The 12,096-nt window shown below is 51.5% G+C and overlaps 1 protein-coding gene across 1 annotated transcript in view; it reads right to left on the bottom strand.

Annotated features, from left to right (window-relative positions):
- Nucleotides 1-7,305, bottom strand: part of SOX5 (SRY-box transcription factor 5) — a 423,652-nt gene extending 416,347 nt beyond the window's left edge. Inside the window, exon 1 of the mRNA XM_085652751.1 lies at nucleotides 7,056-7,305. Within this exon, the coding sequence (XP_085508877.1) occupies nucleotides 7,056-7,093 (38 nt within the window). The 5' untranslated portion in view covers nucleotides 7,094-7,305. The remainder of the gene's footprint in view (nucleotides 1-7,055) is intronic.
- Between the last annotated feature and the right edge of the window lie 4,791 nt (nucleotides 7,306-12,096).

Consider the following 12,096-nt stretch of genomic DNA (forward strand, 5'->3'; position numbering starts at 1 on the left):
AACATTTTTCTTTGAGGTCTACCGGAAGGATTCACAGGGAGTAGCTACTCTTCCTACTACTGGGAGCCAGACCGCTCTCCGGGCTCAAATTAACGCTCATCATACTGAGATTGGAAACACATCATGGTATTCATTTATGTATTGCTGCACTAATATATATATTTTTTTTTTTAAAGAAAGCAGAATATCAAACGTTTTGGCATATCTATATAAACATATTTAAAAATACCTGCCTGCCATAGAGTGTTGACGGGAAAAAAATATCACAGCTCAACTTCGGCTTTATTTGATAGTATCGACCACTCAAAGTTAATTCAGTATTCTGCATGAGCTGAAGGGAGCCTTCACAAGTGCACAGACTGACACAATTATTCCAGAATTACAAATCTGCCATCTTCCCAGAATATCCTTATCGCAATCTGCCAGAGGCGAACATTGCCAAAAACGGCAAAAAGAGAACAGACTCCTCCTGTTGGTGTTGGGAAACTTCAATGAATCATACGGAGGGGCTCCGACCTGAGAGCAGTTCATTTTAGGAACTTAGAGGTGTGCAATCTGACATAAAGCGACAATTAGGCATGCCGGTTATTCTCCGCAACCAGCATCAAGCCATCTGCATCGGGAGGCAACCCTCTGGGAAAGGTGATCTAACAGGACCACCATCACGGAGCGTGCATTCTGGGCACTGTGGTAAGATCACACCATGAAGGAAGAGTAAACGTCCTCATCGGTGTAGGTCGTAGTCCACATTTCATAAGTTGGAGCTTGAACCACTGGTATCTTACCTTGTATTAGACAGACAGATGACAAAGAAATGGACCAATAGTTTTATATTGGGGCTAATGCAGCGGCTAAGTCTTGTGGTTAGGGTCACATGGAGTCATCTTGGTTCACAAGCGCCACTTAACCTTATCATTTACTGAGGCGCTGTATCTCAGTATTGGGCATACAGCAAAATATGACAAAATAATACCACAGGGCTTCCAACCGTCTTCTAGGTAGTAAGTACATGCGGTGGTTGCCTGAATCATAGATTTAGGCTCAAACCTCCATTTTACAAGAGGAGGTAAGAATTTGGTAGTATGTCATTCTGTCAACAGTGCTCTTTGGTTTATGGTATGGTGAAACGGAACCCCATGCAGGCGTCGGCTACTGTCCATTATTCACTTTTCCAACATTCAAAGTTGAGCGGAGGAGCAGTGGTTTCGGCTCATTCACACGCTAACTTTTTCTACCTAGAGGTCAGGTGAGACCCCTGTGGAGGGCCTGAAGACAGACACTCAATCAGTTGCAAGGGCAGTGTATTTGATGTTAAAGGGGCAACAAAATGTACACCATGCACTGTAATACCTATGTGACATTATTGTTCACAGCATAATCAAACAAATAGTTAAAGAGGCATGTCTCTATGCATCCAGGAAAACAGTTTCCTGGTGAGGAAGACACTTAAGTATCATGTACAACTGCAAAAAAAAGTTAGAGCTTCTCGCTGGAGGCATACCCCAGACCCTCTTCATGTTCCCATAGGGCGAAACAACGTGTGTTTAATACGGACAAGAAATAATAACCCGACACACAACAGCAAACGCAGGGAAGCAGGCAGCAACCCAAGCAAGAGCGGCCTGCAGGCTTGTATATGAAGCAACGTGAAACAAACTGAAATTAAACGTTTCATAGAACATGTGTACCCATCGTTTGGAAGCAACCATACCACAAACGATTACTTGAAACTCGACCAGTGCACACTTCAATTGAACGAACATACAGTGTTCAAATTAATTCCAGCAGGGTTGTTGAATTTAAAACTCTTTAGGACACAGCTGAGGTGAAACTCAGCGCCTATGACCATACACCCATCTCTTAGTGGTGAAACAAGGCTGTATTTGGTGAAATAACCAAGTGACATCACTGACAGAAAGGAGAACCAAAGTAAAGTATTCAAATCCGCCAAACCCTTTCGGAAGCTTTCGCACTGCCACAAAGGTAATAGCACTTTTATAAGTGTCAACCAAGCAACGCTCAATCAAGTGTATATTTATTTTCTTTAATTAACTAGCGATAACATCAGCAGTCTGTTTATGTGCACTTGTAATCCTGGATTACTATGAAATGATGGCACCTTTCTGATGGAAAGCCTCTTTCTAATGGACTTCCCAGACAAGCGAGCCAAGTAAAGAGCAGCAAGTGGTGACTAAAAAGCAGTGTCCTAGTCCCATCGCATCAGAAGTTGACACAATAAAGACCAGCTGAGATGGGGCTCTGGATCCGATAGCCGAAGTCGATATCAAATAAGAAGCATTGCGCACACCCACGATTACACAGAAGGGGAGAATGAAGAGATGGCTTCAAAACAGTGGCCGTTACTTTCCTGAGTAAATGGCTGAATGACACTATATGAAAGTTGTTAATATCAACCTACGATAATATTGCATACACTTCATCGACCTAGCACTACATTGTAAATCAAGTACATATTTACCAATCCACACTCTACCCACACTTACCTTGGGATGTGCATATAATTGGAATTAAGAATGCAAACTATCTTCATACCATACAATGTAGAGGTAAGCTTATGCGGTAGATGCGTTACTACTACCATGCACTGCACTGCATGAGAAGCACTGCCCTCTACACTTGGCACCCCTGAAAGAGCAAATCTGAAGAAATCAGGTCAATTGGCCATTCGGATCCGATACCATCCATCATCCCAAAAACAAAGTTCATTACAAATACAATTTCAGCTACTACAAAACAGATTAAATTAAAAGTCTGTCCTGCCAGAGACACCCAGAACCGGTGCGGACACTAGAGTATGTGTGAATGTACATACACATAATACCTGCATTACTAACTATGCAGCTCCTGTACTCAATGGGAGCATTCCACTTGATCATCTGGACAACTCAACTTACACTGGGCACGTATAAATCTCAGACCAGGGATACACTGCTTCAGAGATTTTTAAAAGACATAAATAAAAGGTAGCTTATTGTACACAAATATACTACCATGTATTTTTAATTTTCAAACATCTCCCTCCCCACAGTAAATGTTCTCAGCTGCCTCAACAAGTAGTATAAGGGAAGAGAGTGTCATTTGTAGTGGCTATTTCTGTTAAAGAAGTGTGATTAGTGTACTGCGAACGGAGAAGACGAGCCAAGACTTTATCTGCATTACTGCAGAGGAATGAGAAGGCTTCCTCCTGTAGTAACTGTACACGAGCTCTCGGGCAAGAAGTTGGGACCGCGGCAAAGACAAGCAAACACTCATCCCACGGTTAGCAATCGGGCACAGAAAGCAGGAGTGTTTAGAACACAACACAGCCTCTTTACACAACACAGCCTCCTTAAGATGTCAGCGTCTCTTCGACGGATGGAGATCCCTTCAGTGAAATTTGGGGAAATCGTGAGCACTTTCTAACTTCACGCACACACACAACTCGCTTGTAGCACTCATTCTATGCTTGGTGCATCTGTGGGCGATGCCACGAATCCGGCGAGCGGTGTTTTTATTTTAAAAAGCACCGACAGTGTGCTACAGGTGGCGACGAGGATTGTCTCGCATTTACAAAATGCACGCGATATAGAAATTAAACTAATAAGCCGATCCAAGGGGATTCCGCGGTAGAGGAAACACGGGGCTAGTTACCAGCACTCGTCAAGCCTTTATCCACAAAGAAGCAATCGTGCATTTGAAAATTAAGCAGGAACCACGAGTAAACCACGCTCATACAATTGCCACAAATTAGGACCTGGGAAGGGATCATAGGAAAGAGTAACCGAAAATGTTAACGCAGAGACTCAAAAATCGGTCGTTCAATGAATGAGCGGCCTTACTGCTTACTTCCACGAAGAAGGGGCTTCGGAAATCGGCATCTTCCTGGCGAGCAAGTTTTCCAAACACTAATCTTATTAATAACAGAAATGTATTTAAGAAAGAACGGGGGAGGCCCGGGGAGGGTCAGCTGAGACCAGCTACTGCTAGCTGTCCCACCGCAAACAAATACTTGGGCTGGCACGTGTGCCTCGAGCCAGTATTGAGCTGTGGGTGCCGAATGGAAAAAACAAAATGCCAACTTTAGAGAGAGTATGGTGTCATTCTAGAACAAAAAAGGCTTTCCCACATTGTCTCAAATAAACCTCAATCTTTTGCTGAGTTTACAATTGGCCCCATTCTTAAAATGCCAGCGCAGATCTCACGGAAGACACTAAAAGCTCTGTTGCTGTGAGTCCAAGGAGCAAGGACTCCGCAGCCCTCGAGTACTCTACCTCGGGGACGCAGAGGTGGCCCACTTGAACTTCCCCTGCCCACACCGAGTGCTAACGCGCCCAATGGTATTTCAGTCTACATTAGGCCAAGATTTGCATGGCACTTTGAGCGACTGAGACTCTATTTCAAGTCAAGCGTCTGTCTCGTGCACATGTTCTGCATTTGATGGAAATTGTGTTCCCTGGCAATAATTTGTCTTTAAAGCTCCACTTCACTAAATAAGGCAAGACACGAACTGCAGGTTAAAGTGCGCACATTTACACTTGCCCTAAAAAGCCGGGAGGCCTCAAGCAACTTAAAGATGTCATCCACATATGCCCGAATGTCAGGGTGGTGCCTGCTCCGTCCCACACTAGGGTGGAAAGTTATAGCTCAGTGCACTTCTATGCGCTAGCTTCTCATCCGTGCCGCGCAGGATCGTCGTCCACGGCGCCTCCATGCAGACACACCGACACGTTCAAATCCTCGTTGGTCCCGGTGATGACAGTGGCTTTTGCGGGTTCTTGTACACTCGAGTGGCCATGCAAGACAGGGCACATTACTAATGTAGATGCCTGCAGCCTCGGCGTCAGCGGGGTCGATACATGTCTGAATGAGTACACGACACGTCTGACGCTAAGTGTCATACACCCACCTCAGACGGGGCCCGGTCGATGCAGGAGCACACGGCTGCCTGCCGGGGGAGCCACAGTGACTACACGGGCAACGCATCTCTGACACCCGCAGCCGCCTGTGCTGGAGGAGTCCGGACCGTGTACAATGAACTGTCTGGCAGGGGAAATAGTGTAAAAAAACGTCCCGAGTAGATGAGCAGAAAACGCGGGCATCGAGGCAGTGTTCTTAAAGTTGGGTCTGGCTGTAGTGCACGTGTCAAAAATAACTGGGCCCAGGAACTTCAATTTGTGGCAGTTCGGAAGTCGGGACGCAAGTGATCTGTCTGATTGCGTGTCTGAGTGATTGTTTCCCACAGCGCCTTGGTTCTGTGGCTACATTTTAACCAGACGGCGGTATGGATGGAATAAAGTACGCCTTCTCATCAGGTCACAAGAGAATGCAACCCGTCTCTCCTAAGAACTGGCGAGCATCCTTCAAGGCGCTCGCAGAAAACGTCTTTAGGTGAAGCGAATGACATTTAAAACAGTTTCAAGAACACGAAAGGCTCTTCTTAAAACAGAGTCAAGAACGGAGGGATGAACAGCATACATAGGGGCAAGACGGACGGAAGGCTTCAAAGAGAGCTGGTTCCACTCTGCCTCCTGGAAGATGCAACTAGGGCCAGAGGGAAGGAGCCTCGAAGAGCATGTCATGGTCATGCATGAAGCAGGCACTGCCCCATTGTGTCTGCTATGAGCACGAACTGGTCCCGCTGAGTCTGCTAGGAGCATCAACTGGTCCCACTGAGTCCGCTAGGAGCACGAGCTGGCCCCACTGTCACTTGGAAGCATAAACTCATCACACCAACTGGTCCCACTGTCTCTGCTAGGAGCACCAGCTGGTCCCACTGTGTCTGCTAGGAGCACCAGCTGGTTCCACTGTGTCTGCTGGGAGCCTGGACTAGCCCTACTGTGCTTATGCTAGGAACACAACTCGTCCCACTGGGTCCGCTGACAGCTTCGAGCAAAGAAGGAAGGGCTGGTCCCATTGTTTATGGCTTCCAAGTAAGAGGGCCACAGTGTGTCTGTCTGTTCTGAGCTGGGGCTAGACTGACGTGGGATACAAACTGAGCTGCTCCCTGTGTGTGTGGAGTGGGCTGCGACCAGGGCTTCAAAGCGTGTCCGCTTGTGTGGACTGCTACGCAAGGAGCGCTTTCACTTACACAAAGAAAAGTTTCTCGTGGTATGTCTCGGCTGCCATTCAGAGACGCAACACTTTCCGCAGCTCACTGTGAAGGTGATGGTATCAGCTGTTTTACTTGCTGCCCGCACAACAACAGAAAGCAAGCGTCAATAATAAAGAGTCAGTTTTTGTTCTAAGCCTCCTACATTTGGTCGGAACAGGGGAAGAGGATACACAACACAGAGATTAACATATGTGCCCAGGATCACACAACATTGACTAACTTCATAAATCCAGAGTAGCGCCCAGGTCTCCTCAGGGGTAGTAAGCGCTATATAAATGCATTTTCAATACAGGTCTCCGCCTCCCCCGTCAGTAAGTTATCCACTATATCACCGCCACCTACCCTGCCTGTGATGTTTTGAACTGGAGTGTGAGAGTGCGAGCCCTGCGCTAATCTCCAGCCCGCACGTGTCACCGGGCTGCTGTGCATCAGGTAGGCTGATCCCGTACAATGTGAGCTGCCGGGCGGCTGCGCGAGCCATTCATTTGGGAGGCGTGTGCGCGAGGAGCTGAGGAGTTCCTGGTAGCAGCACGCGGTAAAGTTTTCGGGCTCCCAGCAGCCGTCCTCCTGCTCAGCTGCACACGTCCTCTCACTGAGACATAAACATCCCCGAAGAGAAGCATGGATGGGAGCAGCGTGGCTGCGGGCTTCCCCGGGACAAATATAAACAGGACGCAGCGGAGTTCGAAAGTTTCCCTAGGAGGTGTGGCGGGGGTCCCTGGCTGCACCGGGGGCACCCCTGCGTCGCTGAAGGAGGGAGCGGAAACCCAGCAGTCCTGGGACGGGGCACGGGGAAGCCCCGTGATCGGCCCTGGGCTGCCAGGCTGTCATCGCACAGAGCGCTCCCAGGCTGCAGCGGCGCACAAGGATCAACTGCAGAGAAAGGGCAGCTCGGAAGGGGAGACCCGGGGCTGCTCGCCCCGCTAGGGGCTGCCGCACTCACCTCTCAAACTCCTGAGGTAAATCAGGGTCAGTTAGCATGCTGGAAAGGTGAGGAGTCCCAGCGTCGCGGCGGCCGCCTCCGATCTCCTCCGAGCGGACCTGTCAAGTGACTCCCGAGCTCGGGCAGCGGCGGAGCGTCTCCCTGGCTCTGTGCACTGCTGCTGCTGTGGCTGCGCTCCCCCCTCAGTGCGAGCAGGGACTCCTTGACCAGGCTCTTAAAGGGCCAGTAGCCCGGATCCAGCAGCAGTCTCGTACACAATGCCAGTGTTGATAATAGCGCTCCCCAACGCACGGAGCAGCACCAGCCTGCGCCTGCACTAACCACAAGCCTTGCTGCGTGTGCGGAGGGAGAGGCGCACTCCCCCCGAGCCCACAGGCAGAGTCCCGCAAACGGGGAGTCTCCTCAGCTCACTGTGAGAGCACCCCAAGGACGTGGATCTCTGCGAGACACCCAGGAGACCCGCAACTAAGCACAGCGATTTCCGATCATAACAAGGGGAGTATTTTTTCTCACTTCTGCAGATTTCTGCTGGGTTTGCTCAAATCCTCTGCACTCATTTGGCTCTGTGTCTCGATTTTTTTTCCCAACAAACTACCGTAACTGGCATTGTTCTGTGTGGAGAAACAGGGCCTTTGACAGGTTGCAACACGACAGAAGGGCCCTTTGGAAATACCTGTAAACAGTGAATCAATTCAATCACTGACTCAGGTGCGGCTCATCACATAGTGCTACGAAGAGGAGGTGCCGGTGTGCAGCCTTTTCACGTCAGTTGCAGAACAGAAACCTGTAGTGTGCAGAAGGGACTAAGGCCGATGGTCCGCGAAACACCGGCACTTCTCCCCAAATTACACCGGCAGCGAATTCTGTAGCGCGCAGACGTCCTCCGCTGGAAGGCGCAGGTCTTCTGTAAGGTATACAGCGCGCAGTTTATTTACCACAGACCTCGTGCTTAACAAATGTTGTCTGGAATGCAGCAAACTTCTTATGCTCACCGATACATGCAGTATTTGAACTCTGCAATTCAATAAGTAACAATGTAAAACACAGTCTTGTTTATTTTCCCTTAAACGAAGCCCTTGAGTTTGTATATATTTCCTTAAACTAAGTAAGACCCTTGACTTTATAGGGCAGTCTGCGTGTTTTCTGCTAATGGACTATGGCACTTCAATGACACAAATGGACACACATCTGGAAGCAGCGAGGAAGGTTACGGGCCTTTGACAAACACACTGCAGGAGTGCACGCAGGCATTCCCTGCGCAGGCGCAGAGGTCACGGACAGCTTTCGCCTCTGTGCAGCCACTGTCCCCCGAGGTACCCCCCGTGAGCTCTACCCCGCCCCGGGAGCCTGCCGCCTAGGACAGCGAGTCATACCCCACTGACTGGAAGACCCTCCCCCCTCCTGCGAAGGGAGGGCTTCAATTGGAGGGCGTAATTCTGAGGGTTGCCATAGGGTATCCCTGCCCCCTCCCCACAGTGCACGGGGAACAGCAGCACAGTGTCTCCACCTCGCATCAACCGCGGCCAGTAGTGTAAGGGGGCGGGTCGGTGGTGGCAGTCCTGTTGATATTCAGAGCCCCGCGCTACCCCGAAGAGGTGGTAACGACGGAGCCTCTAGTGTTTATTTTGCTTCCTGTGGTTCATTCATTGCTACAGCTCCCCGCCTCTCACGTGTCTCTTCTAGGCCCGGCCCCTCGTGTGGCCTCTCCTCCTCCGGTGTCGTCCGCCCTGGTAACTCTTCCCCTGCATTCCTCGTTCTTCGACTTCTTGCAGCTGGACAGCATTAAGAGCATTTGAGCGCATAACAAAGGTCGACCTCGCGGCGATTTTCAGTTTCATTCACTTTTCCTGGCGTCATGTTTATTGCGTCTGCCACAGACACGTCCACGCTTTCAAGTCGTTCCATGCAGGGAGTGAGTAGCTTATCCCCTCCTCTTTTTCTTTTTTTCGTTGTCGTTCTCGTACTTGCAGTTAATGGGAATTGATTTCCTATTATAAATGCAAGGCCACCATTCAAAGCAAAAAAACTACGGTATGTGCTCCTCGTATACCTGGCGACTTGACATCTTTTCCGACAGATCCCCATACTAACTGGCAAGTATATCCATTAGCTAAAATAGTATTCCATCCAAGGAAATGTAGTTGTGCTTTTCAAATGTAAACGTTGGTCAGTATCCCAGAATGCAAAGTGCTCATGGCTAAAAAGTATCAACTGGCACTAGGAGTCACATTCAACAGGGCATCCCCCCTCCCCATGTGTAAAATAAGATAAGGCAACATCTACTCCCATCGGCCCTTAACCACATCAATCAATCAATCAATCATAGCATTTGTATAGCGCGCTACTCACCCGGAAGGGTCTCAAGGCGCTGGGGGAGAGGGGTCCGTTACTGCTCGAAGAGCCAGGTCTTGAGTTGCTTCCTGAAGGAGAGATGGCCCTGGGTCAGCCGAAGGTGGATGGGGAGGGAGTTCCAAGTCTTGGCTGCCAGGTAGGAGAAGAATCTTCCTCCGGCGGTGGCTCTGCGGATGCGTGGTACGGCGGCGAGGGCGAGGCTGGTCGATCGTAGCTGGCGGGTGGGCGTGTAGAAGGTCAGGCGGCTGTTGAGGTACATGGGGCCCAGGTCGTGGAGAGCCTTGTGGGTGTGGGTGAGGAGCCTGAACGTGATCCTCTTGCTGACGGGGAGCCAGTGCAGGTCTGTCAGGTGGCCGGAGATGTGGCTGTGTCGGGGGATGTCCAGGACGAGTCGTGCGGAGGCGTTCTGGATGCGTTGGAATCTTTTCTGAAGTTTGGCTGTGGTTCCGGCGTAGAGGGTGTTCCCGTAGTCCAGTCGGCTGGTGACGAGTGCCTGGGTGACCGTCCTCCTGGTTTCGGTGGGGATCCATCAGAAGATCTTACGGAGCATGCGCAGTGTGTTGAAGCATGATGATGAGTCGGCGTTGACTTGTCTGGTCATCGAGAGGGAGGAGTCCAGGATGAAGCCCAGGTTATGTGCATGGTCCGTTGGCTTGGGAGTGGTGCCCAGGGCAGGTGGCCACCAGGAGTCGTCCCAGGCGGAGGGCGATGATCCCAGGATGAGGACTTCCATCTTGTCTGAGTTCAGTTTCAGGCGGGTGTTCTTCATCCATTCGGCGACGTCTTTCATCCCTTCGTGGAGGCTGGTTCTGGCGGTGGCGGGGTCGTTGGTGAGGGAGAGGATCAGCTGGGTGTCGTCGGCATAGGAGATGATGTTGAGGTTGTGTTGGCGTGCGATGGCTGCGAGGGGGCTCATGTAGATGTTGTAGAGGGTTGGGCTGAGTGATGATCCTTGTGGTACGCCGCAGATGACTTCGGTGGTGTCGGATCTGAACGGGGGAGGCGGACTCTCTGAGTTCTTCCGGCGAGGAACGAGATGATCCACTTCAGTGCCTTCTCTTGGATCCCGATGTTGCTGAGGCGCTGTACTAGGGTGCGGTGGCAGACAATGTCGAACGCTGCAGAGAGGTCCAGGAGGATGAGGGCCGCTGTTTCTCCGTTGTCGAGCAGGGATCTAATGTCATCGGTGGCTGCGATCAGTGCGGTCTCGGTGCTGTGGTTTGCTCGAAAACCGGACTGCGAGGGGTCGAGGGATCCGTTTGTCTCGAGGAAAGGCGGCGAGCTGTCTGTTGACGGTCTTCTCTATGACTTTGGCAGGAAAAGGGAGGAGCGAGATGGGGCGGAAGTTCTTGAGGTCGGTGGGGTCCGCTGTTGGTTTCTTCAGGAGGGCGCTGAGCTCGGCGTGCTTCCAGCTCTCCGGGAAGGTGGCGGTGTGGAAGGAGGTGTTGATGATGTTCCGGAGTTGGGGTGCGATGATGGAGTCGGCCTTGTTGAAGACGTGGTGGGGGCAGGGGTCGGTTGGAGATCCGGAGTGGATGGTGTTCATTGTGCGGGTGGTGTCTTCGGTGCTGACCGGGGTCCAGGCGCAGAGGGTGGTGGTGGGGGGCGTTGGTTCGGCGGTTGGGTGCGTGGTTGGTGCGCTGAAGCTGTTGTGTATGTCGGGGATCTTGCGGTGGAAGAACGAGGCGAGTGAGTCGCAGAGGTCTTGTGAAGGAGTGATGTCGTTGTTTCCGGCGCTGGGGTTGGAGAGCTCTTTGATGATGCTGAAGAGTTCCTTGCTGTTGTGGGCGTTGTTGTCCAGTCTTTCTTTGAATGCTGTCTTCTTGGTGGTGCGGATCAGCTGGTGGTGCTTGCGGGTGGCGTGCTTGAGGGCGGTCATGTTGTCTGTGGTCTGGTCGTGGCGCCAGGCTTTCTCGAGGGTGCGGCAGTTCTTCTTGGAGTCCTTGAGTTCGTCGGTGAACCAGGGGGCTTTCTTGCTGCCGGGTCTGCTGGGAGGGTTCTTCAGTGGTGCGAGGTCGTCGGCGCAGGCGGTCAGCCACTGTGTGAGGTTGCTGGCTGCTTCGTTGGGGTCCGTTGTGCTGGCGGGAGGGTTCTGGCTGAGGGAGGTGGTGAGCTGCTCGGTGGTGATCTTGCTCCAGCTCCGGCGAGGAACCTGTTGCGGGTGGTGGTGGGTGGTGGTTCTTCTGAAGCTGAAGTGGATGCAGCTGTGGTCAGTCCAATGAAGTCCGGTGGAGTGGCTGAAGGAGATGTGCTTGCTGGAAGAGAAGACTGGGTCAAGCGTGTGGCCGGTGTAGTGGGTGGGGGTGTTCACCAGTTGCTTGAGTCCGAGGTTGGCGAGGTTGTCCAGCAGGGGGGTGGTGTTGCAGTCCTTGTTGTTCTCCAGGTGGAAGTTGTGGTCCCCTAGGAGGATGTAGTCAGTGGAGGGGAGGGCGTGCGGGCTGATGAAGTCTGCGATGTCTTCGCTGAATTGTGTGTGTGGTCCCGGGGGTCTGTAGATGAGGGTGCCTCTGAGGGTCGTCTTGGGGTCGGTGTGTATCTGGAAGTGGAGGTGTTCGGCGGCGGTGAAGGTGTCGTCGGAGTTGGTCGTGATGCGGATGGTGTTCTTGTGTACAATTGCGATGCCTCCTCCGGTCTGGTTGACGCGGTCCCTCCGGGTGATCTTGTATCCGTCCGGGATGGCTGTGGCGAT

The sequence above is a fragment of the Triturus cristatus genome, chromosome 4_1 (assembly GCF_964204655.1).
Source record: "Triturus cristatus chromosome 4_1, aTriCri1.1, whole genome shotgun sequence".
Lineage (NCBI taxonomy): Eukaryota > Metazoa > Chordata > Amphibia > Caudata > Salamandridae > Triturus > Triturus cristatus.